General features: G+C 37.5%; 1 protein-coding gene across 1 annotated transcript in view; it reads right to left on the bottom strand.

Annotated features, from left to right (window-relative positions):
• URI1 (URI1 prefoldin like chaperone) overlaps positions 1–23,325 on the bottom strand; it is a 74,276-nt gene extending 50,951 nt beyond the window's left edge. The window contains exon 1 of the mRNA XM_081806657.1: positions 22,892–23,325. Within this exon, the coding sequence (XP_081662783.1) occupies positions 22,892–23,002 (111 nt within the window). The 5' untranslated portion in view covers positions 23,003–23,325. The remainder of the gene's footprint in view (positions 1–22,891) is intronic.
• Between the last annotated feature and the right edge of the window lie 4,369 nt (positions 23,326–27,694).

Genomic DNA, 27,694 nt, shown 5'->3' with positions numbered 1-27,694 from the left:
TTAGGTCAAGTAACTAAGTATAAACAGATTTCCCAAGCCCCATTTCTTTGTGTGCATTGAGGGGCGGGGGAGGAGAACACTAGGCCTCTAATTACTATCACATCTCATTATATTTTTGAGGCACTTATGACTGAGTTAGATGCCTAGGATGACAGTGGTAGACAACAAACCCAACAACCTCTTTTTCTTTATGTCAGTGTCCAGCTATCGTACAAGCAAGTTTTGTTGCAAAAGGTTAAATATTTGATAAATTTTAAAGCCAACAAACTATATGGAATATGGGATTATAATTCCTTTGCTGTTTTTCCTCAGAAGAAACTTTCTAAAACTTATTTTATAAAGGAAGGAATGAATGATTTAACATGTATTAAGATCTCCATTACTTATTTCCATTCGTGCTATTTATTTTGGTAAGAGACCACAAGGGGGCATCAACCCATGAGTTTTCTCTGTTAAATACAGTGCCACATTAAAATTAGACTGGAACAGAAAGCCTAAAAGGATAAGCTTAAGTCTCAAATGACACTTCTCTAAAAAATGTTCCATTTCACTTCTAAAACCCCCCTAACTGTATTTCGATTTCAAATTCTCCCACTACAGATTCATATACAGAATAATAATCTGAGGATTGTATTAATCAGAGCTGTCTAAATTTATAGTTTGCTTCTCTGGTTAGACTGTCTTCTGACAGATGGTACAATTTTGGGTTTTAAAGCTGCTGAATCAAAAAGAGAAAAGTATCAGTGGTGGCTAAAACCAATGGATAGTACACATGCACTGTTATCTGACAATTACTTAAAAGGTTGAAAATAAATTCTTCAAAGACGTATTTGTCAGTTAATTACACAGATGTATAAAAGTCATTAGCAAAGTATACAAAACGCATACTTGAACAAAATTAGTAAGATATTAGGGGCACCTGGGTGGCTCACTGGGTTAAGCCACTGCCTTCAGCTCAGTTCACGATCTCTGGGTCCTGAGATCAAGCCGGCATCGGACTTCCTGCTCAGCAGGGAGTCTGCTTCTCTCCCCCCACCCCCCATCCCTCCCCACGGCTCGTTCTCTGTCTCTCTCAAATGAATAAATAAAATCTTTTTAAAAAATTAGTAAAATATTACAAGTCTTCTTAATAAGCCTCTTTGCAAAGAAGGAAGGAATTAACTACAGGTTCTTAAAAAGAAAACTGCAATAAACAGTAATAAACTGCAGTGAACTGAGTATTTCTACAAAAAAATTTCAAATAAGTTTGCTCTCTAAATATGCTGAAAATCAAAAATACCAAAACTACCAAAAGTTTAACTCCAATTATATAGAGCCACTTGTTAAAACACTCAAATGTCCTTATTCAAAAATGTAGTTAGGATGGAATCAAAATGATCATCTTTAATCCTTACTTTTACATTTAGTCCAGTTTTCTCCTACACAGGCTTCTAGGGCACTTCTCACATTCGAACCCAGTCTCTTTACACACAAACATTAGATTACGCCTAACATGCTTTGGTATTGTACATTCCATTCCCTTCATGGTTCTACCTACAAATTAGGGCCCTTTCTTCTTTCAGTTATTACTCATAATACCAAATATAAAGATAGTTTTGTCATAATGGAAATATTAGAGACTGGTAACATACACATCCAGCAATATGTCTAAAAATGAAGACCCTGATGTTAGGAGGGTTCTGTTTTTAGGATTATTTGAATTAGGAATCCAGGAAACTCTAACTGTACTGGCTGAAAGCCCAGTGAGTTATGGGTCATGTCTACTTTATTCACCAACGTATTCACCTGCCATACAGTAAGCATGCATCAAGTCCTTTTAAAGAAGTACAGGTCTACCATCACGTAGCCAAAAACCTCAGGAGCAGATATGTTTCTCAACTTAGAAATTTTCATAACTTAACAAAGTAATACAGTACGCATAACATACATTATGAAACACCAACCCCCAGTGAACCACCACTCTATCAAATACAGTAACACTGGCAATAAAACATATGAATATTCAAAGTAAGTGGAATACGTGCTTCACTCAAATCAGTTCCAATCAGTTTGTCAACAAATGAATATGCCACACACTTAGGAATAACTTTGTTTTCAGTGCTTTTTAGACTTCTGAATTGCAGATGGGGGATTGTAACCCGTATTTATTTCTGAATGTGAAATAATGCTTGAATCGCAGCTTGCATACCCACTGTTTTACCAGAGATACCAATCATTTTGTCTCCTCTTATATTTACATCATTGATCCATTCTGAATTAATTTTGTATATTGCCCATTGCCAAATTTAGGATGTTATCATCTGAAGATTCATAATCTGAGATTTAATTTTATATTATCATTTTTATCATCATTTGTGTCTAGTTGAGCTTCATTATAGGTCAAGAGAAAACCTCCAAATTAAAACCCAGAGATTTGAAAGCAAAAAACTGAAAATACAGAAAAGACCAGTAAGAGACATGTAAGAAACACTGTATAATTGAAAACCCAGAAAGAGAAGGAAGAACAAATGTGACAGAAGCAATATTTGAACCTACCATGATAGGATTTTCTAAAATAAAGAGAAAGGTGTCAGCCAACAGATTCAAAAAGCTCTAAGAACCTCAAGCAAGAGAAAAAAATTACATCAAGGAACAACATACTTACACAAATGAAACCCCCCAAAAAAGAGAAAATTTTATAAGCAGCAAGAAGGAGCAAGGAGGAAATACACTGCCTTCAAAGTAGCAACTAGAAGAGCTAGAAAGGAACTTCAACAACAACAACAAAAAAAACGATAGAAAATGAGAAAAAAATCTTAAAGTGCTAAAAAAAATAACTGAAAATCAGTAATTATGTACAGCAAATAGATCCTTCAACATGAAGAAAAAAATAAAAACATTTTAACACACACAAAAAATTCTTCACCAGCAAATTTTCACTAAAAGAAATACTACAGGTAATCATATGATGTGATGGAGGTGCTAGCTTATGCCAAGGTGATAATCATTTTGCAATATATAAGCATATCAAATCAACATACTGTATACCTTAAATTTATATACTGGCATATGTCAATTACATCTCAATAAAGCTGAGGAAAAAATGCTACAGTGACTATTCAGAGTGACGTAAATGCAGAAAGAACTAAAGAACAACTGCACAGGTAATTTTAAAAAGTAAAGGTAGGGGGTGCCTGGGTGGCTCAGTCGGTTAAGCGTCTGCCTTCAGCTCAGGTCATGATCTCAGGGTCCTGGGATCAAGCCCCGCATCATGCTCCCTGCTCCACGGGGGGCCTGCTTCTCCCTCCCCCTCTGCCTGCCACTCTGCCTACTTGTGCTCTCTCTCTGTCTCTCTGTCAAATAAATATTTTTTTAAAAATTTAAAAAATTAAAAAGTAAAGGTAAATCAATATTGAGCACATCAAATAATTATATAAAGTATTGTGGTGTTTAAAACATGGAATTAAAACACATGAAACCAATAATGCAAGAAGTAGAATGAATAAATGAATTCATGCTGTGATCTCTAGAAAAAATTACCCTAGTAAGAAAGATGGCATAAGGATACAATATAAGTATATGGTATATTTAATGTAAAAAAAAAAATGTATCACAAGCTCATACAGGGGAGAAAATGCAACATGACATATTTGATTAAATCAAGGGAAGGCTGAAAAAGAACATAAAAGCAGGTCAAATAGACCCACAATGAGTTACCACTTCACACCCATTAGGATGGCTCAGAAGGAAGGAGTGGGGAGGGAGAGAGGGAGGAAAGGAAGGGAAGGGAAAGGGGAAGGGAGGGAGGAAGGAAGAAAGAAAATAACAAGTGTTGGAAGGATATAGAAAAACTGAAATTCTTGTGCACTACTAGTGGGAATGTAAGATGGTGCAGCCACTGTGGAAAACAGTAAGGTGGTTCCTCAAAAACTAAATACAGGATTACCATATGATCCAGCAATTCCACTTCTGGTTATATACCCAAAAGAGTTGAAAGCAAGGTCTCAAACATGTTTGTACACTCAGTCCATAGCATTATTCACGATAGATGAAAAGGTGAAAGCAATTCATGTTCGTCAATGAATGAATCAATAACAAAATGCAGTGTATACATACAATGGAATATTATTCAGCCTTTAAAAGTTAAATTCAGAAATATGCTACGACATGGGTAAACCTTGAAGACATTATGCTGAGTAAAGTAAGAGAGTCACAAAAAGACAAATACTGTAAGATTCCACTTATGTGAGATACCTAGAGTAGTCAAATTTATAGAGACAGAATATAAAATAATAGTTGCCAGCATATGGGAAAGGCATAATGGGGATTTCTTAATGCCTAGTTTCAGTTTTACAACATAAAAAAGAGTTCTGGAGATGGATGGTGATGATGGTTACACAACAATCTGAATGTACTTAATGTCACTGAAAAGTATGCTTAAAGTTGATTTAAACGATTATATGTTATAGTTTACTACAAATTTAAAAACAAAAATTAAGTAGAAAGGCAATAGATACCTAAGGTAATGATTAGAGAAAAAGTTAAAACTCAACATGCATATATTACAAAGAAGAACAAAAATCAATGACTTTTTCATCTCTAGTAGCTTTCATCTCAAGAAACTAGAAAAAAATCATAGCCAAAAGGAAATTTTTATTTTTTTTTTTTAAGATTTTATTTATTTATTTGACAGAGAGACACAGCAAGAGAGGGAACACAAGCAGGGGGAGAGGGAGAGGGAGAAGCAGGCTTCCCACAGACCAGGAAGCCTGATGCAGGGCTTGATCCCAGGACCCTGGGATCATGACCTGAGCCAAAGGCAGATGCCTAACAACTGAGCCACCCAGGCACCCCCAAAAGGAAATTTTTAAAAGGAAGAATAAGATAAAAATAGAAATCAATGATGTAGAGAGCCAACTTACTAGAGAAAAAAGTCAAAAATTGTTCCTTTAAAAAGATTGATAAAAGTGATTAAGCCCACAGAAAGACAAATTAAGGGGAAAAACACATGCACACAAATTGCAAATAAAAGGAATTAAAAATAGGACATTACTAACAAATCTATAGATATTAAAAAGGGAATATTACAAATAACTCAAGGACAGTAAATTTGAAAACTCAGATAAAAAGAAAAAGTCCCTGAAAAGCAAATTTCCAAAACTGACACAATTAGAAATAGAAAATATGAATAGCCCTCTTACAAAGAAATTGAGACCTATTTTAAAATATCAACAGAAGGAAAATAGTAGGTCCAGACAACTTGACTGATGAATTATTTCCATTAAAAACAATACCAATAGTATACAAGTTTTATAAAATACACAAAAATGAGTTATTTTATGAGACCACCATAACCATGAAACCAAAACCAAACATGAACATTACAAGAAAACAAACAAAAACACTACACACCAATATCCCTCATGAAACACAGAAACAAAATACCTTAACAAATTAATATGAAATTTAATCTGACATTATATGAAAAGATAAATACATCATAACAAGGAGGATTTTTTCAGGAATGCAATGGTGTTTCAATATTAAAAAAAAATCAAATTAACTCACCACATTAACATCTCAACACAGAAAAGCATGCGATAAAATTCAACATCTACTCATGATGAAGGTAGCAAACTAGGAACAGGAGAGCATTTCCTTATTTTTATAAAGACTATCAACAAAAAGCCTACAGCAAATATCATTTCTAATGATAAAATATTTAAAGCTGTTCCCATGATATGCAGAACTAGATAAGAAAGTCTATTATCACTACTTTTATTCAACACTATATTAAAGGTCCTACATCATTCAATAAGGAAAAAATAAAATAAAAGCCTTAAGAACTGGAAAGAATAAAACTTCTATTATGCAAACAATATGCCTGTATATATCTACACACATACTATCAGAATATACATTTAACAGTCAATATACAAAAATCAAGTATATGAGCTTATACCAGCAAAAGACGAAGAGCAGCTAAATTACAAAATGCAATTATAAGTACCAAATATCAAGGGATAAATGTAAAACACATGCAAGATTTATATACTAAAAGCCAATGCTGAACGAAGTTAGAAAAGAACTAAAACTGAAAGATATACCATGTTCATGGATTAGAAAACTTCCTGTAAAAATGTCAACAGTCCCCCAATTAATCTTTAGACTCAGTGCACTCCAAGCAAAACACCAGCAGGTTACTTTTTAAGTACTGAAAAGCTGATTCTAAAATATTCATGAAAAAGCAAAGGCTCAAGAAAAGTAAAGGAAGTCATGAAGGTGAACAAAGTTAGAGGAATTTACTATTAGATACCAAGACCTAGCAAGAAAATGTGGTATTCATGCCAGTAGAGACAAATAATACAATGAAATAAAGAAAAATAGAATTACATATACATGATCACGTAATTTATGAAAAAGACATACTCCGTAAGGAATTAGAGCTATGCCTTAGGAGTAAGGGTTACGTGCTAGGAATAAGAGCAATATTCAAAGAGACCAAAAAAAATTTCAACTGGCCACTAAAAGAAAACTTACTCGTGTTTGAAAAGTAACATCACCTAGAGTCTCTACCATTTTTCACTACAATGTCTGGCATCCAATCAAAAATTACAAGGCAGCCTATGAAAATAGGAGCAGCTGAGGAAAAACCAAGAGTAAAAATAAACAACAGAAACAGACTCTCACTTGATTTACATATTGCAGTTAAAAGACACTTTGTGATAAACATATTCACGAAAATAGAGGCCTAGAATCCACTTAAATAACGAGAAAACATAAATTCTGTAAAGACAACTGAGACTATGCATTTAGTAGGTGGGTTTACTAGATTAGATACATACAATTCAACAGAAGGTATCTAAATTGGCATACAAAGAAGGACAGAAGCAAAGATGAAGAGAAAATCCTAAAGCAGATAAAGGGGAAAATATATACAAATTCTTCAAAGAAGGGCACCTGGGTGGCTTAGTCATTAAGCGTCTGCCTTCGGCTCCGGTCATGATCCCAGGGTTATGGGATCGCGCCCAGCATCGGGCTCCCTGCTCTGCAGGAAGTCTGCTTCTCCCTCTCCCACTCCCCCTGCTTGTGTTCCCTCTCTCACTGTCTCTCTCTCTGTCAAAAAAAAAAAAAAAAATTATTCAGAGAAGGAAACACTATCACTGATAGAAGACTAACAGAAATGAAGAAAGTCAAAAGATAATGGAATGGCATCTTAAAAGTGTTGGGGGAAGGGGTGAACCTACCAGCTTAATATTAAATAAACATGAAAACAATGTTTAAAACCATAATAATCCTAATGTTTCAAGGTTAAAAACACATGTAGAGGTAAAATATATGATAACACAAATGAGACAGGGTTGGTCAATAAAATTAAACTATCAAAAATTATTTGAATTATTTAAGTGGCAAAATTTCAAAAGATCAATGAACAATTTCCTACCAATTTAAAGTAGCCTGTAATAAGTAAATGTTACATATTGTAATCTCTAAGGTAATAACAAAGGAAAATAAAACCCATATAACTATAAAGCTAACAGAGTTTAAGAGTATAAAATATCTTAATAACACAAAAGAAAAAGAAATGAAGGAACAAGAACAAATATGACAAGTGGAAAATACATGGTAAGATAGGTAGAACTAAATTTGAACTAAGTGATGGATGAGAAAATTTAAAGACCTAAGTAGAGAAGTAACATGTTCACAGATTAGAACTTCAAAAATAAAAGCACAATGAGATAACATAAGAAGGCTAACAAAAAGACTGAAAATATCTAACATAGTAACATTTAACTGAAAAATGTAACATTATTTTTCAAATAAGAGCCTAATTAAGATAAGCTAGTGGTCCCTTTAGAAGTTATACATCACTCAGAAAGAATTGACAAGATTTAGTAAATTGGTAGAATTAAAGAGATGGATCAGTACAAGCTAAAAAGACTGGTTTAAATGGTGTTGCCCAGAATTGGGATAAGGATGTACAACATGTAGATTAGCGACAAAAGTGATCGATTCAATTTTAGTAAATGAGACTGAACTGTTTATGGGACATCCAACAGAAGCTACCCAAAAAGCAACAGGTGTAGGCAACAGCAGAGGGCACACAGGAGGAATACATGAGAAAGCACAGGCAAAATAACAAGTGAGGACAGCCAAAAATGGAAAGTACAGGGATTACTAATATTTAAGGATCGAATGAAGAAACTAGAGACTAAGTAGCAATAAAGAGGTAGAAGACCCCCCCTCAAAAAAGTGAAATCACAAAAATTCCTAAGGTACACAGTTTCAATAGTTTACAGGGAGCAATTAAAGTTTCAAATGAAGAACAGAAGTCAAGGAAGCCCAGAACTGAGAAAAGGTCCACTGAGTTTGGCAAGTGAAATATAATAACTTCAGCTAGAGTAATTTCAATGAAAAGATGGAGGCTAGCTTACAGTAGCTTGAGAAGCAAATGAAAAGCAAAGAATTAAAAAGAGAAAATTATCACACTGTATTATGTTTTGTTAACATATTTCCCTATGTATCACGGTATCCAACACAGTGTCTGGAACGAAACTCAGTCTTGTCTTTTTGTTCCCTGGAAAAAGCACTCATTTGCAATTACTTTAGTATTACTTGATTCATTAAAAAAAAAAAAAATCAGGGGCACCTAGGTGGCTCAGTCAGTTAAGGATCCAACTCTTGATTTCAGCTCAGGTCATGATCTCAGGGTCGTGGGATGCAGCCCCACATCAGGCTCCACACTAGGTGGAGCCTGCTTAAGATTCTCTCTCTCTCTCTGCCTCTCCCCCCTGCCCTGCTTGTGCATGCACATGCTCTCTAAAAGATTTTTTAAAAAATTTTAAAAATCAAAGAAATCAAAGGTTTAGGAACAACGATCAAATCCATAGATTAAATAGGATTTTTTTATTTTTTTGCTATATTGTTATTAGGATTTCTTTAGAACAAATATTTTTAAAGAAACATACTTAGAGTATTCTACACCCCAAAAAACATGTCATTACCTTAAGGTACAGTAAATAAGTGAGGAGTAGCCAGAAATGAACCTAAAAAAAATGAGTCAGACAATACAAGGGTCTCAAATCACATTTTATTGACCCTGGATTTTGTGCTAAGTACAATGGGAATTAGAATGATAAAAGTGACATAATTCTACTTATGTTGTTTAAAAAAAAAAAAAAAAGCTCTCAAAAATAGGCCAAAGGGAACTAAGAGTGGAACCACCAAGACCAGGCAGGAATTACTGCCTCCAAGTAAGAAATAATACCTTGAGCTAGTATCCAGAATCTATAAAGAACTTATTAAACTCAACACCCAAAGAACAAATGATCCAATCAAGAAATGGGCAGAAGACATGAACAGACATTTTTCCAAAGAAGACATCCAAATGGCCAACAGACACATGAAAAAGTGCTCAACATCGCTTGGCATCAGGGAAATACAAATCAAAACCTCAATGAGATACACCTCACACCAGTCAGAATGGCTAAAATTAACAAGTAAGGAAAAGACAGATGTTGGCGGGGATGCAGAGAAAGGGGAACTCTCCTACACTGTTGGTGGGAATGCAAGCTGGTGCAGCCACTCTGGAAAACAGTGTGGAGGTTCCTCAAAAAGCTGAAAATAGAGCTACCCTATGACCCAGCAATTGCACTACTGGGTATTTACCCCAAAGATACAAATGTAGGGATCTGAAGGGTACGTGCACCCCGATGTTTACAGCAGTAATGTCCACAATAGCCAAACTACGGAAAGAGCCAAGATGTCCATCGACAGATGAATGGATAAAGAAGATGTGGTATATATATATACAATGGAATATTATGCAGCCATCAAAAGGAATGAAAGCTTGACATTTGCAACAACGTGGATGGAACTGGAGGGTATTATGATGAGCGAAATAAGTAATCAGAGAAAGACATGTATCATATGACCTCACTGATATGAGGAATTCTTAATCTCAGGAAACAAACTGAGGGTTGCTGGAGTAGTGAGGGGTGGAACGGATGGGGTGGCTCAGTGATAGACACTGGGGAGGGTATGTGCTATGGTGAGCGCTGTGAATTGTGTAAGACTGTTGAATCACAGACCTGTACTTCTGAAACAAATACATTATATGTTAAAAAAAAGAAGAAGAAGAAGGTAGCAGGAAGGGAAAAATGAAGGGGGGGAAATAGGGGGAGACGAACCATGAGAGACTATGGACTCTGAGAAACAAACTCAGGGTTCTAGAGGGGAGGGGAGTGGGGGGATGGGTTAGTCTGGTGATGGGTATTAAAGAGGGCACGTATTGAATGGAGCACTGGGTGTTATACGCAAACAATGAATCATGGAACACTACATCGAAAACTAATGATGTATGGTGATTAAATAATAAAAAAATTAAATTAAATTAAATTAAATTAAAAAAGAAAGAAATGATACCTTGAAAATGGCAGTAGAGATCACAGGAAATAGCCAATTCAAGGAACCAAACACACTGTTCTCTAGGTTTTGACCATCTTATTCTTCTAATCCTCTTACCTCTTTTTACTTAATATTTTAAGTTAAATTGAGTAATATTCTTTGAGAAGATAACTAGAAGTTTATAAAGCAAAACCAGTTTACCCTTCAAATCAATAATCACACCTCTAGGACTTCACATGAAATCACTTCACAGATGAGAAACAACATACACAGAGTGATCTACTGAAACATTATTTGCATTATCAAGAGACTGAAAACCACCAAATGCCCATCAAAAAGATACCACACAATAGAGTACTATACAACCATAAAATACACAGAGAAAGATCTCTATGAACCAGAGTAATTCCTAGGTATAAATTTAATGAGAAAAACAAGGGGCAAAATATAACATGCTACCTTATGTGTAAGAAGGTGAGAGGGAAGATAGGTATATTTTCATATTTATTTTTAAAAAAGAAACACCGGGAGGATAAACTAGGAATTATTGAAAATATTAACTGGGATAGGTAGAAGAATGGAATTAATTATCTCAGTATATCTTTTGACACAGCTGTGATTTTACACCATGTAGATGTTTTATGTATTTATAAAACGAAATTAAGTCAAACTGATAAAAAAGCAAACACTACAATCCAATACAAATAGAAACTGTACATCAAATCCAAGAGATAACTGCACAGAAAAAGTAGTAATAACTCAAGCATTTTTGAGATTAGTATCCTAACTCTACAACCTTAAGGGAGTTAATTCTATAAGGACAAATGGAACTGCAAGGAGATCCTGAGCTTCGCTTCACAGGTTTGCTGTTGGCAACAGTATTAATGTAGTAATTCTAAAACTATTTTGTGTATATTGTAGGATAGAACAAATGAATAAATACAGATGTTGTTGAGAACCAAGGTTTTTACTATGGAAGACAGGAGATTCAAATATAGATGGCAGAAATTTTAAGAAGAACCCTATGGTAATGGATCTGAATGAAAAGTTTCAGGATCCACTAAACAATTTTAGTTTTCAACTTTCTTTTTTGAGTAGTTCTAATTATTTGCAAAGACTGGCATTTCATGACTTCCTAAAGGTCTTCCAAAAAAATGGAGAAAATTTACTTAGTAAAAGAATAAAACTCATTTTATCTTACAATTATTATATGAGTACAGTGAACCTTTTTGTAAGTCTAAGTTACATGACAGGATCCTAGTGATTGTATTTTTCCTATGTCTTGTTATTTCATCACCCTAGTAATTTACACTTCACGATCACTTATTATTCCTAACTATGCTTTAAAAAAAAGAACTATATATATAGTAAAAAATGGGGGGGGGGAATCATGGAACCACCTAGAAGGATACTGCAATCAATCGTGAAAAATCATCCTTCAGTTTTCTTATTGTATTGTCCAAAGTACAACACCATCTTTCAAAAAAGGTATAAAGGCCAAGAGACACTATCTTTGTAGTCTGTTTTTAGCTTTAAATACAGTTGACAATTCAGAAATTTTTTTTTGTTTCTTTTGTTTGTTTTAAAGATTTTATTTATTTATTTGACAAAGAGAGAGACAGCCGGAGAGGGAACACAAGCAGGGGAAGTGGGAGAGGGAGAAGCAGGCTTCCCGCGGAGCAGGGAGCCCGATGTGGGGTGCGATCCCAGGACCCTGGGATCATGACCTGAGCCGAAGGCAGACACTTAACGACTGAGACACCCAGGCGCCCCGACAATTCAGAAATTTTCATTTTCTGTCCATGATGGCAAGAAGAAAAAAAGTGACAGAAGAAGACATTTCACCATTATTAAACAAATTAGAATATGAATTTTAAAAATAGCAGCTCTCTTGACCAGTGCTGTCCAATAAAATTTTCTTTGATGATGGAAAGCTTCTAAATCAGCACTGTCAAATGCAACAATGTATGGCTATTGAGCACCTGAAATGTAGTCAATTCGACTGAGGAATTTTTAAATTTTATTTAATTTTAATAATTCTGAATTTTAAACTTAATACCCACATGTGATTAGTGGCCACCATATTTGCATTAGACAAAGGTAAAAAATGATAATATAAATTAATATAAATTAAATCTCAGATTATAAATCTTCAGATGACAAAATCCTAAATTCTCTCAAACTCAACAATCAATGGGCAATATACAAAATTAACTCAAAATGAATCAATGATGTAAATATGAGAGTTAAAACCACAGGGCTCTTAGAAGAAAACAGGTATAAATCTTCATGACCCTGGATTTTGCAATGTGTTCTTAGATACAACACTAAAGCATGAGCAACAAAACAGATAAACTGGACTTCATCAAAATTAAAAACTTTTGTACAAAGGACATTATCAAGAAAGTGAAACAATAACCTATAGAATGGGAGAAAATATTTGCAAATCATACAGCTGATAAGGGTTTAGTACCTAGAATAAAGAACTACAACACAACAAAAAGACAACCCAACTTGAAAATGGGCAAAGGATTTGAATAGACAGTTCTCCAAAGATGACATTTGAATGGCTAATAAACACATGGGAAGATACTCAACATCCTTAGTTATTAGAGAAATGCAAACCCAAACCATAATGAGATAGCTCCACACCTATTAGGATAGCTAAAAACAATGAACAATAAGTGTTGGCAAAGATGTGGAAAAATAGGAAACCTCATGCATTGCTCATGTAAAATTGTGCAAATGCTGTGGAAAATAGTTGGCCGTTCCTCAAAAAGTTAAACACAGAATTACCATATGACTCAGCAATTCCACTCCTAGGTACATACCATAAAGAACTGAAAACAAGGACTCAGATACTTGTACACCAATGTTCATAGCAACATTACTCACAAGAGCAAAAAAGTGGAAACAATCCATGTGCTCATCAAGAGATGAACAAATAAAATGTGGTATATACATACAATGGAATATTATTCAGTCATAAACAGAAATGATGATGATGAACATGGATGAACCCTAAAAACATTACACTACATGAAATAAGTCAGTCACAAAAGGACAAAGATCATATGATTCCACTTATATGAAATATCTAGAATTGGTAAATTCATATAGACAGAAAGTAGGTTAGAGGTAACCAGGGGCTCAAGAGAGAGGAGAATGAGAGTTATTGCTTAATAGTTATGGACTTTCTGTTTGGCGTGTTGAAAAAGTTTTAGAAACAGTGGTGATGGATCCAAAACAGTTAATGTATTTAATGCCATGGAAATGTACACTTAAAATGGTTAAAATGGCAAATTTTATTTTGTATATATTTTATCACAATAAACAAGATTGCTGAAATAAAAAATCTCTACATTCTATTTCTTTTTTCACTCCTACAAGGTTTTAAGTAAGTTGCTTGAGGTCAGAGACTCAGAGAATGGGGGAGGGGGGAGGTAACAGCACTGGAAATGAATTTTGAAAGCAAAGATTATGTAATGGTTTATCTTTGTTATCTCCCTAAATCCTAGAAAATGGGAAACCATGCAAACTGGGAAGAGAACTACACGTATTTGAATATAGTGGATGTTGAATAAAAGATGACTGATTTGAACTGAGGAGGAAAAAAATGAATGAATGAACAATGATATACTTATAAGAACACAAAGGAAGTAAGGGTATTCCCATCCAATTAGTCATTCAACAAGAACTTCATCATGTAATAGCATGCAGCAAGAACCTGGATTATCCCAGGGACGCCTGGATGGCTCAGTCGGTTAAGCGTCTGCCTTCAGCTCAGGTCATGATCCCAGGGTCCTGGGATCGAGTCCCGCATCAGGCTCCCCGCTCTGCGGGGAGCTTGCTTCTCCCTCTGCCTCTGCCTCTCTCTCTCTCTCTATCTCTCATGGATAAATAAATAAAATCTTTAAAAAAAAAAAAGAACCTGGATTATCCCATTTTTCTAAAAGGACATGTGGCAGTGTTCTTAAATTTCACATGATCTTTGTATACCAAAATTTACTTAATACAAAGAGGATAGCAATGTTTAAATTCTTATTAAAATATCTAATAAGATTGTTTATTATTATCCCTTATTCTTATGTAAATTATTTCTGTAATTACTCCAAAAAATAAAAAGTAAAAAGGATCCCTTGGACCTAGGACCTGAAAAACGTGATGACTATTTTTCCTGGTATACTGAAAGTTAATATATTTCCACTATCCACTGAAAGGCTTTGATGAAATTAACACCGCAGCAGCAATGAGCAATACTGGAGCCCAGATCTTGATTTCTCACCATTTCTCATTAAAAAGAAACAGAGCTCTTCGAAGAAATAGTTAGTTTCAGGACTCAGGCAAGAAAACTACAAGGTAAGCCTGGGATACCTTGTGCCCAAAACCAGAGTGATCATCTAGGAATTAAGGAACATGCCAAAAGGAGGCAAGAGCTAGCTTCAAGGGGCTCCCATTGGCCAAACTGAAACAATTTAAGCATTAGAAGGAATAATGACAAATTATCACACACTAAATGTTAAAAAAAAAAGTTTATAGTAATACTAAAAGAGGGGAAGGGGCTCTTCTTTACAGAAAACTGCCAGCTATCAACATAGACGGTTAGAAAATCACTAATTTGCAAACATTAACATAATAACTAATTCAGACAAGGAACACCCATGGTAAAGGGTTGTTGTGGAACAGGGTATGTATAGTCTTCAAGCATTTAATCCTTATACAGGGGAAAGGGTACTTTTATGGTGGAAAGATCTGGCAGATGCCACCTTAAACAAGTAATTAGCAACACCAATCATGGGATAATGTAACATGTATCTCCTGCTGTGAGGCAGTGAGAAGCTATCATCATCTATGTAGGATTCTTGCCATAAATGTTTAACTTAATTTTTTCATGATTTTATTCAACACACACCTCCAAATTGTGGGCCATTCCAAAAGAAAACTTCCATCAACTCTTCAAAATTAAACCATACCAAATTCATAAAGACAAAAAGATGGCAAGGGGGTTGTTGTAGATGTCAGGAGCCTAAGGGAAAAGACAGCCAAATGCAATCTTTCATCGAATCTTGGATGGAAAAACAGCTATAAAAGACATTTTTAGAAAAACTGAAGACATCTGAGTATATTAAATAATAACATTGTGTGCCAATGTTCATATCTTGGGTATGAAAAAAAGATATTATGTTTATGTAGGAATATGACCCTGTTCTAAAAGAATATGATGAGCTTAAGTATTAGAGACATGATGATGTCTGCAATTTACTTTCAGATGGTTCAACAAGAAAAAAAAAAGAAAGAAATACAGACATATAAAGAAAAATCAAGTGGTACAAAATATTACTGATGACTCTAAACTATTCTTTAAACTTTTCTGTTGTTTTACAAATTTTCAAAATAAACAGTTGTGGCTTAAAAAAGAAAAAACTGCCCCCTCCCCAAAAAAAACACTGCCCTAGGGCAGAGTAAAAAGATTGGAACTCACACCAATCTGGAGAAGAAGGAAAGAATGATGCAAGCTAAAAGATTTTTAAACCCATACTAAAAACATTAGATGAGAAGACATCAAGCACTTATGGTTGAAGCATAGACTGCACCTCCTCTTCCCTTTCCCTATCAGTTTTGGAACTATTCTTGTCTTCTACTCTAATCTGGAGAGACCTAATATAATGAAAATGGGGTTTTCCCCCCTCTTGAAATATTGTATCTTAATGTTTATTAAGAAATTCCAGGGGTGCCTGGGTGGCTCAGTCGGTTAAGCGTCTGCCTTCGGCTCAGGTCAGGATCCCAGGGTCCTGGGATGGAGTCCCACATCGGGCTCCTTGCTCAGCGGGGAGCCTGCTTCTCCCTCTGCCTGCCTCTCCCCCTGCTTGTGCGCTCTCTCTCTGACAAATAAATAGAATCTTAAAAAAAAAAAAAATTCCGGAAGACTAAACTCAAAGTTGTTTTTTCTCACGGCACATAACTGGTATGGATAGTAAGTGCTAACAACAGTAACAAAAACAAGTTGTTCTAAAGTAAAATATAATTCACAAGTAATTAGTTCTAAAAACTCATTTACTTAAAAAATATACCTTCAGCCATAAACAAACATATGTAACTTACAACTCTGCCTTTCTTAGAAGTGGGGAAAAAAAAAAAAAAGGAGAGAACCTCAACATTAGAACGATCAAACACACTCTTCAATAAATTACTTATAATAGTCCATTTAGAAATAGCATTTTCTAGGGGCAGCTGCGTGGCTCAGTAGGTTAAGCATCCAATTCTTGATTTCCACTAAGGTCATGATTTCAGGGTCATGGGATCGAGCACTGCCAGCTCCGTGCTCAGCATGGAGTCTGCCTTGAGAGTCTCCCCTCTCCCCTCTCCCTCTCTTTAAAAAAAAAAAAAAGAAGAAGAAGAAGAAGAAAAAACATTTTCTAATTCAACACCTGGGGCGCCTGGGTGGCTCAGTCGTTAAGCGTCTGCCTTTGGCTCAGGTCATGATCCCAGGGTCCTGGGATCGAGCCCTGCATCAGGCTCCCTGCTCTGCAGGAAGCCTGCTTCTCCCTCTCCCTCTCCCCCTGCTTGTGATCCCTCTCTCGCTGTGTCTCTCTGTCAAATAAATAATAAATAACATCTTTTAAATAAATAAATAAATAAATAAATAAATAAATAAAATTTCAACACCCATTCAGAAAAAGTCTTAGCTAACTAGGAATATAGGGAAGTTTCCTTAATCTGATAAAAAGTAAATACTAAAAATATCCACAGTAAACATCACATTAATGGTGAAATTTTGAAAGTTTACCCCCTAACACCCACCATCACCATTTTTATTCAACCTTGCACTAGAAATTCTAGCCAGGGGGCGCCTGGGTCGCTCAGTCGTTAAGCGTCTGCCTTCGGATCAGGTCATGATCCCAAGGTCCTGGGATTGAGCCCCGCATCAGGCTCATCGCATCAGGCTCCCCACTCGGCGGAGAGCCTGCTTCTCCCTCTCCCACTCCCCCTGCTTGTGTTCCCTCTCTTGCTGTCTCTCTCTCTGTCAAATAAATAAAATCTTTAAAAAAAAAAAATTCTAGCCAGTGCAAAAGGCAAGAAAAATAAAAAGCATGAGGACTGGAAGGATAAAATAAGGCAATCTTGAGGAATCACAACAAAACTTACACTACCAGGTATCAAAATGATTTATAAAGCTATAATAATTAGTGTAGGTTTGCAAGAAAAGACAAACAGGCCCTTGGAACAGAGTCAAGAAATGGACCCACACATATAGTTACCTTATTTATGACAAAGATAATGATGCAATGGAAAGAGGACAATCTCTCCAATAAATAGTGATGGGGCAACTAGGAATGGTAAAAATGAAACCCGACCTCAATCCCCCATTATATACAAAATCAACTTCAGGTAGATTGTAGATCTAAACATGAAAGGCAAAACAATAAAGCTAGAAGATAAGAGAATATCTTCAGAACATTAGGGTAGAAAAGACTTCCTAAAAACAAGACAAAAAACAAAAAACAAAAACCACCAATCATAAAGGATTGTTAAAATTCAGAATTTCTTCTCTTCATCAAAGGACACCATTATAGAATGTTAGTCAAGCCACAGACTAGAGAAGAAATTTACAAAGCATTCCTAAAAAAGCACTCATATCTGGGCGCCCGGGTGGCTCAGATGGTTAAGCACCTGCCTTCGGCTCGGGTCATGATCCCAGGGTCCTGGGATGGAGCCCCACATCGGGCTCCCTGCTCAGTGGGGAGCCTGCTTGTCCCTCTCCCTCTGCCATTCCCTCCACTCGTGCTCTCTGGCTCTATCTCTCTGTCAAATAAATAAATAAAATCTTAAAAAAAAAAAGCACTCATATCAAAAGTACATAAAGAACTGCTATGAACCAATTAGAATATGGTGAACATCCCAATGGAAAATGGACAAGAGATGAGCAAGTATTTTACCAAAAACAAACAAAACAAAAAAGCAAGTGGCCAATAAATATTTGAAAAGGTGATCAACCCCATTAGTCAATATTAAAATGGCTAGCCAATATGAAACAGATAACAGTGGTGATGAGAACGTGCAATAGCTGGAACTTTCACCCACTGCTGACAGGAGTGTAAATTGGTATAACCACTTTGGAAAACAAGCATTATAGGTAGAACTGAAGACAAATACCCCATTAGAAGTTCAGGGCAAAAAGTACAAACAACCCAAATTGTTCACCTGAAAAATCAAGAGAGTCAATGAAGATTCTAATATCAGCCTAGCACACACAGAATTTTCATTATATTATATATAATACAACCCCCCAGTCCCATTATCCCTTTCTTCACACAGGAGAAATGGATGCTTATAATTGAAGATCAGTATGATTCTCAAAACACATTCCAATGGCTTCTCGTATCATAAAAATAAAAACCAAAATCCTTACAATAGCCTGGCACAACTCTCACCTTGACTCATTCTGAGCTGGTTGCCGGGACTAGAAATGTCTTTTCCAAAATATCCTCCTTAACCAAAACTTTCTCTTCTACCTAGCTTTACCTATCACAAACCATCGGACATTTTAAATGTGCCTATTCCATGCCTTTACCACTAGAATGTAATCTCCACAAAAGCAAGGACTTTGTTTTGTTCATTACTGTATCCTCAGCAGAGGATGGCATGTAGTAGGTATGTGCCTGCCATGTGGCATTCAATATTGGCATTCAACTCAATATTTGTTGAAAAGTTACATGTTTGGATTCTGGGCTTGGAGAGAAGAACAGCTGTTGTATGAGGTACATGGCTGACAGTTTCTTAAACTATGGGCAGTTCAGTTTATCATAAGAAATACGAAAACCCTCCATTAAGTTAAATTAATTGTTCTGCTTTATGAAGAATTTGAAAGATTTAGTGTTAATCCAGGTTCTACATCAGGAAAGTATAAATTATTCCAAACTCCAATTGATAATTTTAAGAGTCACTCAGCAGTAATCATAACAAAATAATATTATACTCATGAATTCTCCAAAGTTACTATTATCCTATAAACCTATGAAAACAATACTATATACCACTTTTTTCACATTACAATAAAATCTCAGTAATTCTGCTAACAAAAGATAATAGTACCTGGAAATATAAAATGCAGATATTGTAGAAATATTACCCTGGCCAAGAAACCAAAATTTCAACATAATGCAACTCTAAGATAGAACTAGATTTAACAAGATCTGAGTATCAGGAAACTTCCCTAGAACAGCCCACTACAGTCCTAGATCATAACTTTTATGGCATAGGTCGGTCTAGAAAAGCTCCAAAGTAGCTCACGTTTTCCACCAAATATTTTACTGCCATTGGTAAAAACATATTTAGTTAAAAGGAAAAAAAAAAAGATGAGCTACGTTCTTTCTTGTCCCACTGTAATCTTCTGACAGAGAATTAAGAGCAAATAAAACCTCCAAGGAAAAAAAAAAAAGGAAATCAACTGGGGAACGGATGTTTGAATAAATTATACCTATCAATTCTGGAATAACCAAGAAAATAAACCACATTAACTGGTGTTCAAACTAGCCAAGAGCCATTTTTCAGGCCCAGAATGTATTTAGCAATTAAAGATACAACATCCCAGTTTCATTACAATTAATTAAAGTAAGTTTTATCAACAGCCTTTATTGAAAGAGCTAAAATCCCATCCAATTTCACTCACTTTTAGCTAAAATAAGAAATGAAATTGTGTGCTTTAAAAACATTTAATAGTGTTTTCCTATATAAACTGTGAATACTTATATATAAACGTAACTGTAACCACACTACACATACTGCTCTAAATTTTTAATGTCTGCATAAAAGCTCCTCATACTATCATGATTTAATCAATATCCTAACATTGGATTTTTAGTTTTTCATTATTATAAACAAAGCTGCAGGGAACCTTTCTGTACATGTCTTTTTGCTAAATCAAAAAGGAATAAACAGAGCTTTAACTAAAAAAAAAAAAGTTTTTGAAAATGTTTCAGCCTTGATACTATAAATGAAAACAATGTTAAAATATTTGATCATGTCCATTTATTACAGATGTTGCCATTTGTTGAGGCTGGGGCTCATTTATGCTCCTCCTTTGTCTTTTTTCCTTAGTCACTAATTTTTTGTACTTGTTATTCATTGCTCCAAAGTATAAACAAAGGAAAAAAGAGAGAGGAACCAACTTGTCATACTTCTTAGCTGAATTTGGAAAAAAAAAAAAAAATCCAAAAAACAAAAAACAATGATGAGCAACATTTAAACCACATTACCTGGCAGCCGTTCTCAAACAAGGCTCCCAGTGAAAATAATGCCCTAAATCTAAGGTATCCACTGTGTGTGATGAATTAATTTCTCTCCTCTGCATCTAAAGCCTACTAGCTAGGTACACACACACACACACACACACACACACACACACACACAGTCATTCGTATCATTTTCTTCAGGTGTTAGTTCTTTCTCACATTGGGAAAACCATTGGAAAAACCCAACTCCTAAAGCACATTTAACTGAATTTATATAAAAAAATACTAGGTGTCACACAAATATAACGCTACAATGACATTTTTCCTTTTTTCATTCTAAGAATGTCCCAACACTTCTATTTTACTGTACTGTATCTGGGTTGGTTTTAAAGCCTAAATAAAGTCCCTCACAAAAAAATGTTGAGTATTTACTAGGTAAAGTTTTCCTATACTAAACTATAATTAAAGTATAGCTATCTAACCAGTATATTTTGTGGCATTATGGGTCTCCTGTTCACTGCAGCAGATCCTTTAAAATACAGTGTAGTCTATTTAGGGAAGGCTTTATCATCAACTGGGAATGATTTTACATACCCATGACACACACACACACACACACACACACACACACACACACATGCTTATTTTATGTGCCAAAACATTTACACAACACAGAAATTTGGTAACATAATGTCTACTGAAAATAGTTATTTAGGTTCCCACAGGACTGTAACTGAAAAGGCAGTCTTCAAATGTCACTGAATATTACACCAGAAAGCTGTTCAGAGCACCCCAAAATGTATCCTTTGTATTTCAGCCACACTAACATCAGAATAAAACTAAGGATATCTCTTTTTACCATGACAAACAGAAGAAAACATATCAAAGTCAGCATTATGCACATGTTATACTATGAAAGAGACGAGAAATTTCTCTACAGAACAGACTACAGGCAATGGGAACACCATCTTCTGAGAGTCTGTTCCAAATTTCCTAAAAGAACAAAAAATGTAAATACTTTTGCCAAAAATGAACAAATTGTTCTCATAAAGAGCTGTCTTTTCTTTTTCTCTTAAAAAAACATTAAGATCCATTAACGTCTTGTAATTTAAATACACAATACTTGTTGGATTAAAAAAAAAAAAAAAGCCAAGTTTAAAACCCAGCAGTCATATAAGGCACTAGAAAAAAATGGCTCTCAGAAAAGGAAATACAATGCATAAAATAAGTAGGAAAGATTCCCAGTCATCCTAACAGGTGGTTTCCAAGCAAACCAGAATTTTTTAGGTTCTATGAAAAGTCCCTCATCTAGCTGAACTGAGTATATTTATATACCTATGTAAATAGTTATTTTTATACAGGAATGTTCAATAGAAAGTTAGGGATTCCCACTATTAAGAGTTTTGCAACTTTCTAACCCTTTTAACCAAGATACTCCCAGTATGGCCTAGGACATTTTAAGTAAAGTAATGCTGCTTGTCAAAGTAAGAATTTCAAACTCAGCAAATAACCTGAACCTGAAATGCTACAGAATCCAAAGGGAAAAAATCTCAGATTAAACAATAACACCGTATTCCTTAACCTGGGCATACTTCTTCATATACAATCCCATTAGGAAATGCAAAATTTTCTCTCTACACTGGCAGATTAAAACTCACGTATGATACGACTGGAGTTAAAATGTAATAAAATAGCGTCCTATCTTGACAAAAACTAAACTACCAAAGCTGGAATTGCACATGAAGGCTATCATTACAAAACTAATGAAACTTCTAAATGCAATCAGATAAAGAGCAACAAAGAGTATACATTTTAGCAACAATTTTTTTAAAAAAGCTATTAAGGTGAGCACTTCCATTTACCGCGTACCCCAAACCAAAAATAATTCCCACGCATTGTTGCATTCATTAAGTCTAAAAACTCACTTTGATATGCAAGTTAAACAGACTGTCACCTCCCTCTTTCCCATCCCTTCCCTCCCCTCGAAGGTCAAAGGGCTCCAGACAAAAGACAACAAAAGCACGTGACAAAAGTTTCTCCCAACACTTTCTCTCTCCAGGCCTAGAGGCTGTGCTCCTCCCCGATACCGGGTCAAGATCGAGCTGGGCCCCAGAGCGGAGGGCTGCGGGCCACAGAGGAGAGGAGGGGGCTGCCGGGGCGGGCGAGGGGGAGGGGAATCGGACCCCGACGAGGGTCCCAGCCCCGGGAAAGGGGGCGCGGGCGCCTCCCGAGACCACCGGCGGAAGCGCGGGGCCCGGAGCGCGGCCTGTTACCTTTTCCTGCTCCTCGCGGAGCCGCGCCACCTCCGGGGCGCGCAGCGGCGCCGCGGTCGCGGCCGAGGCCGAGGCCGAGGCGTGGGGCCCGGGGTCGGGCGGGGCCTCCATGGCGGGGGCGCCGGGACCTCAGCGGGGCGAACGAGTCCTAAACAAATGTTTATGGAGGCGGCGTGGCCGGCGGCTGCCCAGCGCCCGCGTGCTCGCCCTCATGCGCTGCGCGCCCCGCGCTGAGGAGGCCGCGCCTGCCTTCTCCGCTGCCGCGGCGGCCGCTGCTCGCGTCCGGGCTACCCGCGGCCGCATCTCACACACGCATGCCGCCCGCCGCCGCCGCCGCCGCGGGCTCGAAGCAGCAGGCGGGCCGCTGAGAGCCGGAGGCGCCTGTCCGGTGGCCGGGCCGAGTCGGGCGTCCTGTGGCGGCCGCGCCTCCTCCGCGCCTCCCTCGTAAGCTCCACCCCTCGCCCCGCCCCGCGCGGCACGCCGGGAAGCGCGCGCGCAGCCTCCGCCCTTGGCCCCGCCCTCTCTGGGTCACGTGGTGCGGGAGCGGCGCGACTAGGGTAGGTCAGCCGAGGCTGCGGTGGGTTGTAGCCCTCTGGAATCTTTCACTCTAGCGGGATTGACGCTCAGTGAGCGCTCATGGACGTGGGCACTGTCTTATCCTTGCGCCTTCCTCATCCTCCATGCACCAGTCGTTTAGCGCTGCATCTGGCGATAGGAGCTTAGATAATGCACCAAAGCTGTTTCGTAAGAACATTTAATTTTAGCAAAGTCAACTCCTTCCTGTGCCTGTTTAATGAATTAAAATATGCAATTATACTTTGCCGTGTATTAATTACTGTGCTTATATTAATATAGTGCTATGTTTGGACTATTTAAGAGATTTTTCAAGGATAACTTTGCCCATTCTTTTTCTCTTATTTTAGAACTATGCCCTTTTTCTCATACTGTACACAGTAGGCACCCAATTAATGCTTACTGGCTGGAACTGGCCTTGGCCTTACAACCACCTCTGCTCCAACTCCTGACAGAAATGGATGGATCCTGTTCCTTCAGCATTGTACAGATGGGAATAGGCTTGGAGTTACCTGCAGTTTACACCTTTGTGTGCCTGCTTGCTCTATTTCTCTTCCCTCTCTCCTGGTCTGCTCCCCAGTCCAGATACACCCTTTTTCCATTTGCTTCAAAGGAAGACAGAAGGAAAACTTGGGCAAATGATAAATGTTAATTCCTCTCTTTTCCTCACTGCATAGACGTTGGTGTCAACATCTTCGAAAGAGGCCGAATCTGACTGCTCATACACCTCCTCTAGCTCCATCATCATCTCTCTGACCTCAGCCACCTCAGTAGCTTCTTCTCTGGCCTCCTTGTTTCCACTCTTGCCCCCTGAAATGGACATGGTGGGCTGCCCAACCGACCTTCCCTCCTTCAGATGGTCAGCCCTAGCCCACACAACTCCTGTGCCTGTAGGAAGCTGACCCACCCCCAGCTCCAGTCTAAAGGCAATGCATTTACCCCATAAGTGGTTGATTCAGGAATGAGCATGTGATACTTCACAGACAGAGGTTTCCTGAAGGCTTCTGAAAAAGTTCTCCCTCATTCTTTGGAAGCGTTTCCATAAAAAAAAAAAAAAGTCTATCCCTTGGTGGGGAAGTACAAAGCATATTTCAGGTCTAGTAAGACTGCCTAGACATCCCCTAGACTCAGAATGTAGTTGAGTCTGTGGTCAGCAGAGCCAAGAGACAGAACTTGAGTTCTTCACTATTTCACAGAACTTGATTCAGGGCTGAATCAGCCAATTCTGAAATCTGCATTACCTCTGGACTTCTGGTTAAAGAAGCCAGTAAATGTCCTGACTGATTAAAGCAGTTTGCATCAGGTTTTCTATCACTAGCAGCCAAAGACTCTGATTCATGCACCCCCAATCTATTCTCAGCTCAGCAGCCTGAGGGAGCTTTTAAAAATAACCAGATCATGTCATTCTCCGTGTTTGAGCCCTCCATGACTTCCCCCTGCAACTAGAATAAAACCCAGATGTCCTACTAGAATTCCGTATTATCTGACCCACCTTTCCCACTTCCTTGCATGCCCCCTGCCACTCATATCAATCACAATTGGTTTCTCCCTTCTCCTGCCTCCATGCCTTGGCACTGGCTGATCTTTCTGCCTGCAGTACTTCTGCCAGATCTTTGCATGGTCTACCCCTTTGCATTACTCAGGCCTCAATCCAAATGAAGAGGCTTTCCTGACATCCTTCCCATAGAAGGCCCTCCACGCTCCTCCAAGCATCCTCCAGCACCTCACTTTTTAAATGTTCATAGCACTTACTACTTTTTAGGATTCTCACTTTTATCTGCTTCCATGGTAGTTACCATCTCTTCACACTAGAACACCAGCTCCATGAGAGCAGGGATGTGGTAGACATTCCATGAACACTTTCTGCTTCCTAGAGCTCAAAAGTGACAATAGAAGAACTTGAAGTATAAACCCAGACAGACCCAAGTTGTGATCCCAACTCTGCCACTTGCCTGCTGACAAGCCTTAGGCAAGACATTTAACCTCCTTCTGAACTTCATTAACTTGTACAACAGGTCTTAGAGTGCTACCTGCCTCAGGGTTGGCTTGAAGAATGAGAGTGATCACAATTGTAAAACTTCCTCCATCCATCTAAAATCCTTCAAATTATAATCACTCATCCAGGTGAACATCAGGCACCCCAAAACACCTTCAACAAAAGAAAGTGAAATTTCGGCAAATATTCTTGACCCCCTTCCATGTACCAGGCCCTCCACTGGGCACAGGGGACATGAGGGGAGCAAGGCAGGCACCAGAATTGTCCACGGATCTTGGAGTCAACGGAGGGCTGCAGACCTTAGATGAGGTTCTAACAATTCTATAGGAAGGTTGTCCTTAACCCCCAGGTCAAAAGATCATCCCCTCCAGGAAATTCCCCTAGTACTTCATCTGCTTATTCTTAGGGTTGACACTGATCACTTTAATCCTTGTAGTATGTGGTTTTTCTGTACATTTCAGCCTCCCCTCCAAGGAAAGGATGAAATCTTCCTTAAATCTAAAAAATACATAGCAACAGGCATGGCAGTTGCTGCAGTTTGTTGCCATCTCTCAGATGCCAGTGACAGAAACCCAACTTAGAGTGACTTATGTAAAAAAAAAAACAAAAACAAACAAAAAAAACTTTAAAGGCAGGGTTCAGGAGGACATCAGGCAAATAGTGGAGTAGGAGGCCCTACGGATCAGTCCCTTCATCAAAACAACATCTAGTTTCTATCAACTAGAAACAGGAAACACTTCAGAGTCAACTATTTTGCAACTCTGGAACCTGAACAGATACAAAAACCAGGAGAGTGCTTGATGAAGGAAGAGGTGCTAACTGTTGGTAAGAGGATAGTGGTGGGGAGGGGCTTGTGAGAACCAGCTGCCAAGCCCCATTCCTCAGCCGCCACCCCACCATGCAGCTGTGGGATTAGCAGCCAGCATTCCTGGAGTGGTTGGCTGATGCCAGGGTGAGCAGTAAGATCCTTGTTCTCCAAAATTTTGGGGTTATGCATTTTGGTCAATCTACCAGCTCCCTGAGAGACTGGTGGAGACAGCACCAACTCTTGTCTGGGTTTTAGCTTTCTGGAATCCTGGCAGTTTCCCCTGACAGCATCTATTGGAAGATTTAAAGGGACAGAACACTTTTTTTTTTTTTTAAGGAAATCTTTGTCAAATCACTGAATCGCTGCAGAGCTAACAGAACAGAAACTTCAGTGACCATACATACCAAGGAATACACTTTGAAAAAAAAGGTTGGAAAATCACTAACCAAATGGTGGCAACCTCCAACAAGCAAAACTCAGCAATCCCTGAGGAGCAGGAAAATTGGATTTCCAGAGTTACCGCATAATAATACTCAAAATGCTGAGTCCTCAGCAAACATTATAAAACATTCCAAAAAACAAGGATGTAAAGCCAATTCACAGAAGAAACAATAATTAGAAACCATCCCTAAGGAAGCCCAGACATTGGAAATATTAGTCAAAGACATTAAATCAACTGTCTTAAATATACTTAATAAGCTGAAGGAAATCATAGACAAAGAACTAAAGGAAACCACAAGAACAATGTATGAACAAATAGGGAATGGCAATAAAGAGATCAAAATTATAAAAAGGAACAAAATGGAAACACTAGAGCTGAAAAATACAATAAACAAAAAATAAAATAATAAATTCACTAGAGGAGCCAAAAAAGCAGATTTGAGCAGGCAGAAGAAATAATCAGCAAACTTGAATGTAAGACACTCAAAATTATCCAGTCAGTTACAGAAAGAAAAAAAACGTGAAGAGATAGGAACAGAGCCTATGAGCCTGAGGGACACCGCTCAGCATACCAACATTTGCACAACAGGAGTTCCAGGAGAAGAAAGAGAGAAAGTGACCAAAAATTTTGAAAAAATATGGCAGAAAACTTCCCAAATTTGATGACAGATTTGAATACACACATCCAAGAGGACTAAGCAACTCCAAGCAGGATAAACTCAGAGATGTGTATAACATTATAGTCAGATTGTCAAAACATAAAAACAAAAAGACAGTCTTGAAAGCAACAAGTAACAAGTGACTTGTCATATACAAGGAATCCTCAATAAGATTAACAGACAATTTCTTTTTTTTATTTATTTATTTATTTTTTTATTCTTATGTTAATCCCCATACATTACATCATTAGTTCTAGATGAAGTGTTCCATGATTCATTGTTCGTGCACAACACCCAGTGCTCCATGCAGAACGTGCCCTCCTCAA

Source organism: Leptonychotes weddellii, chromosome 16, assembly GCF_054177405.1.
Source record: "Leptonychotes weddellii isolate Sample4059 chromosome 16, ASM5417740v2, whole genome shotgun sequence".
NCBI classification, from domain to species: Eukaryota; Metazoa; Chordata; class Mammalia; order Carnivora; family Phocidae; genus Leptonychotes; species Leptonychotes weddellii.
This window is presented reverse-complemented; position numbering and strand designations above follow the sequence as displayed.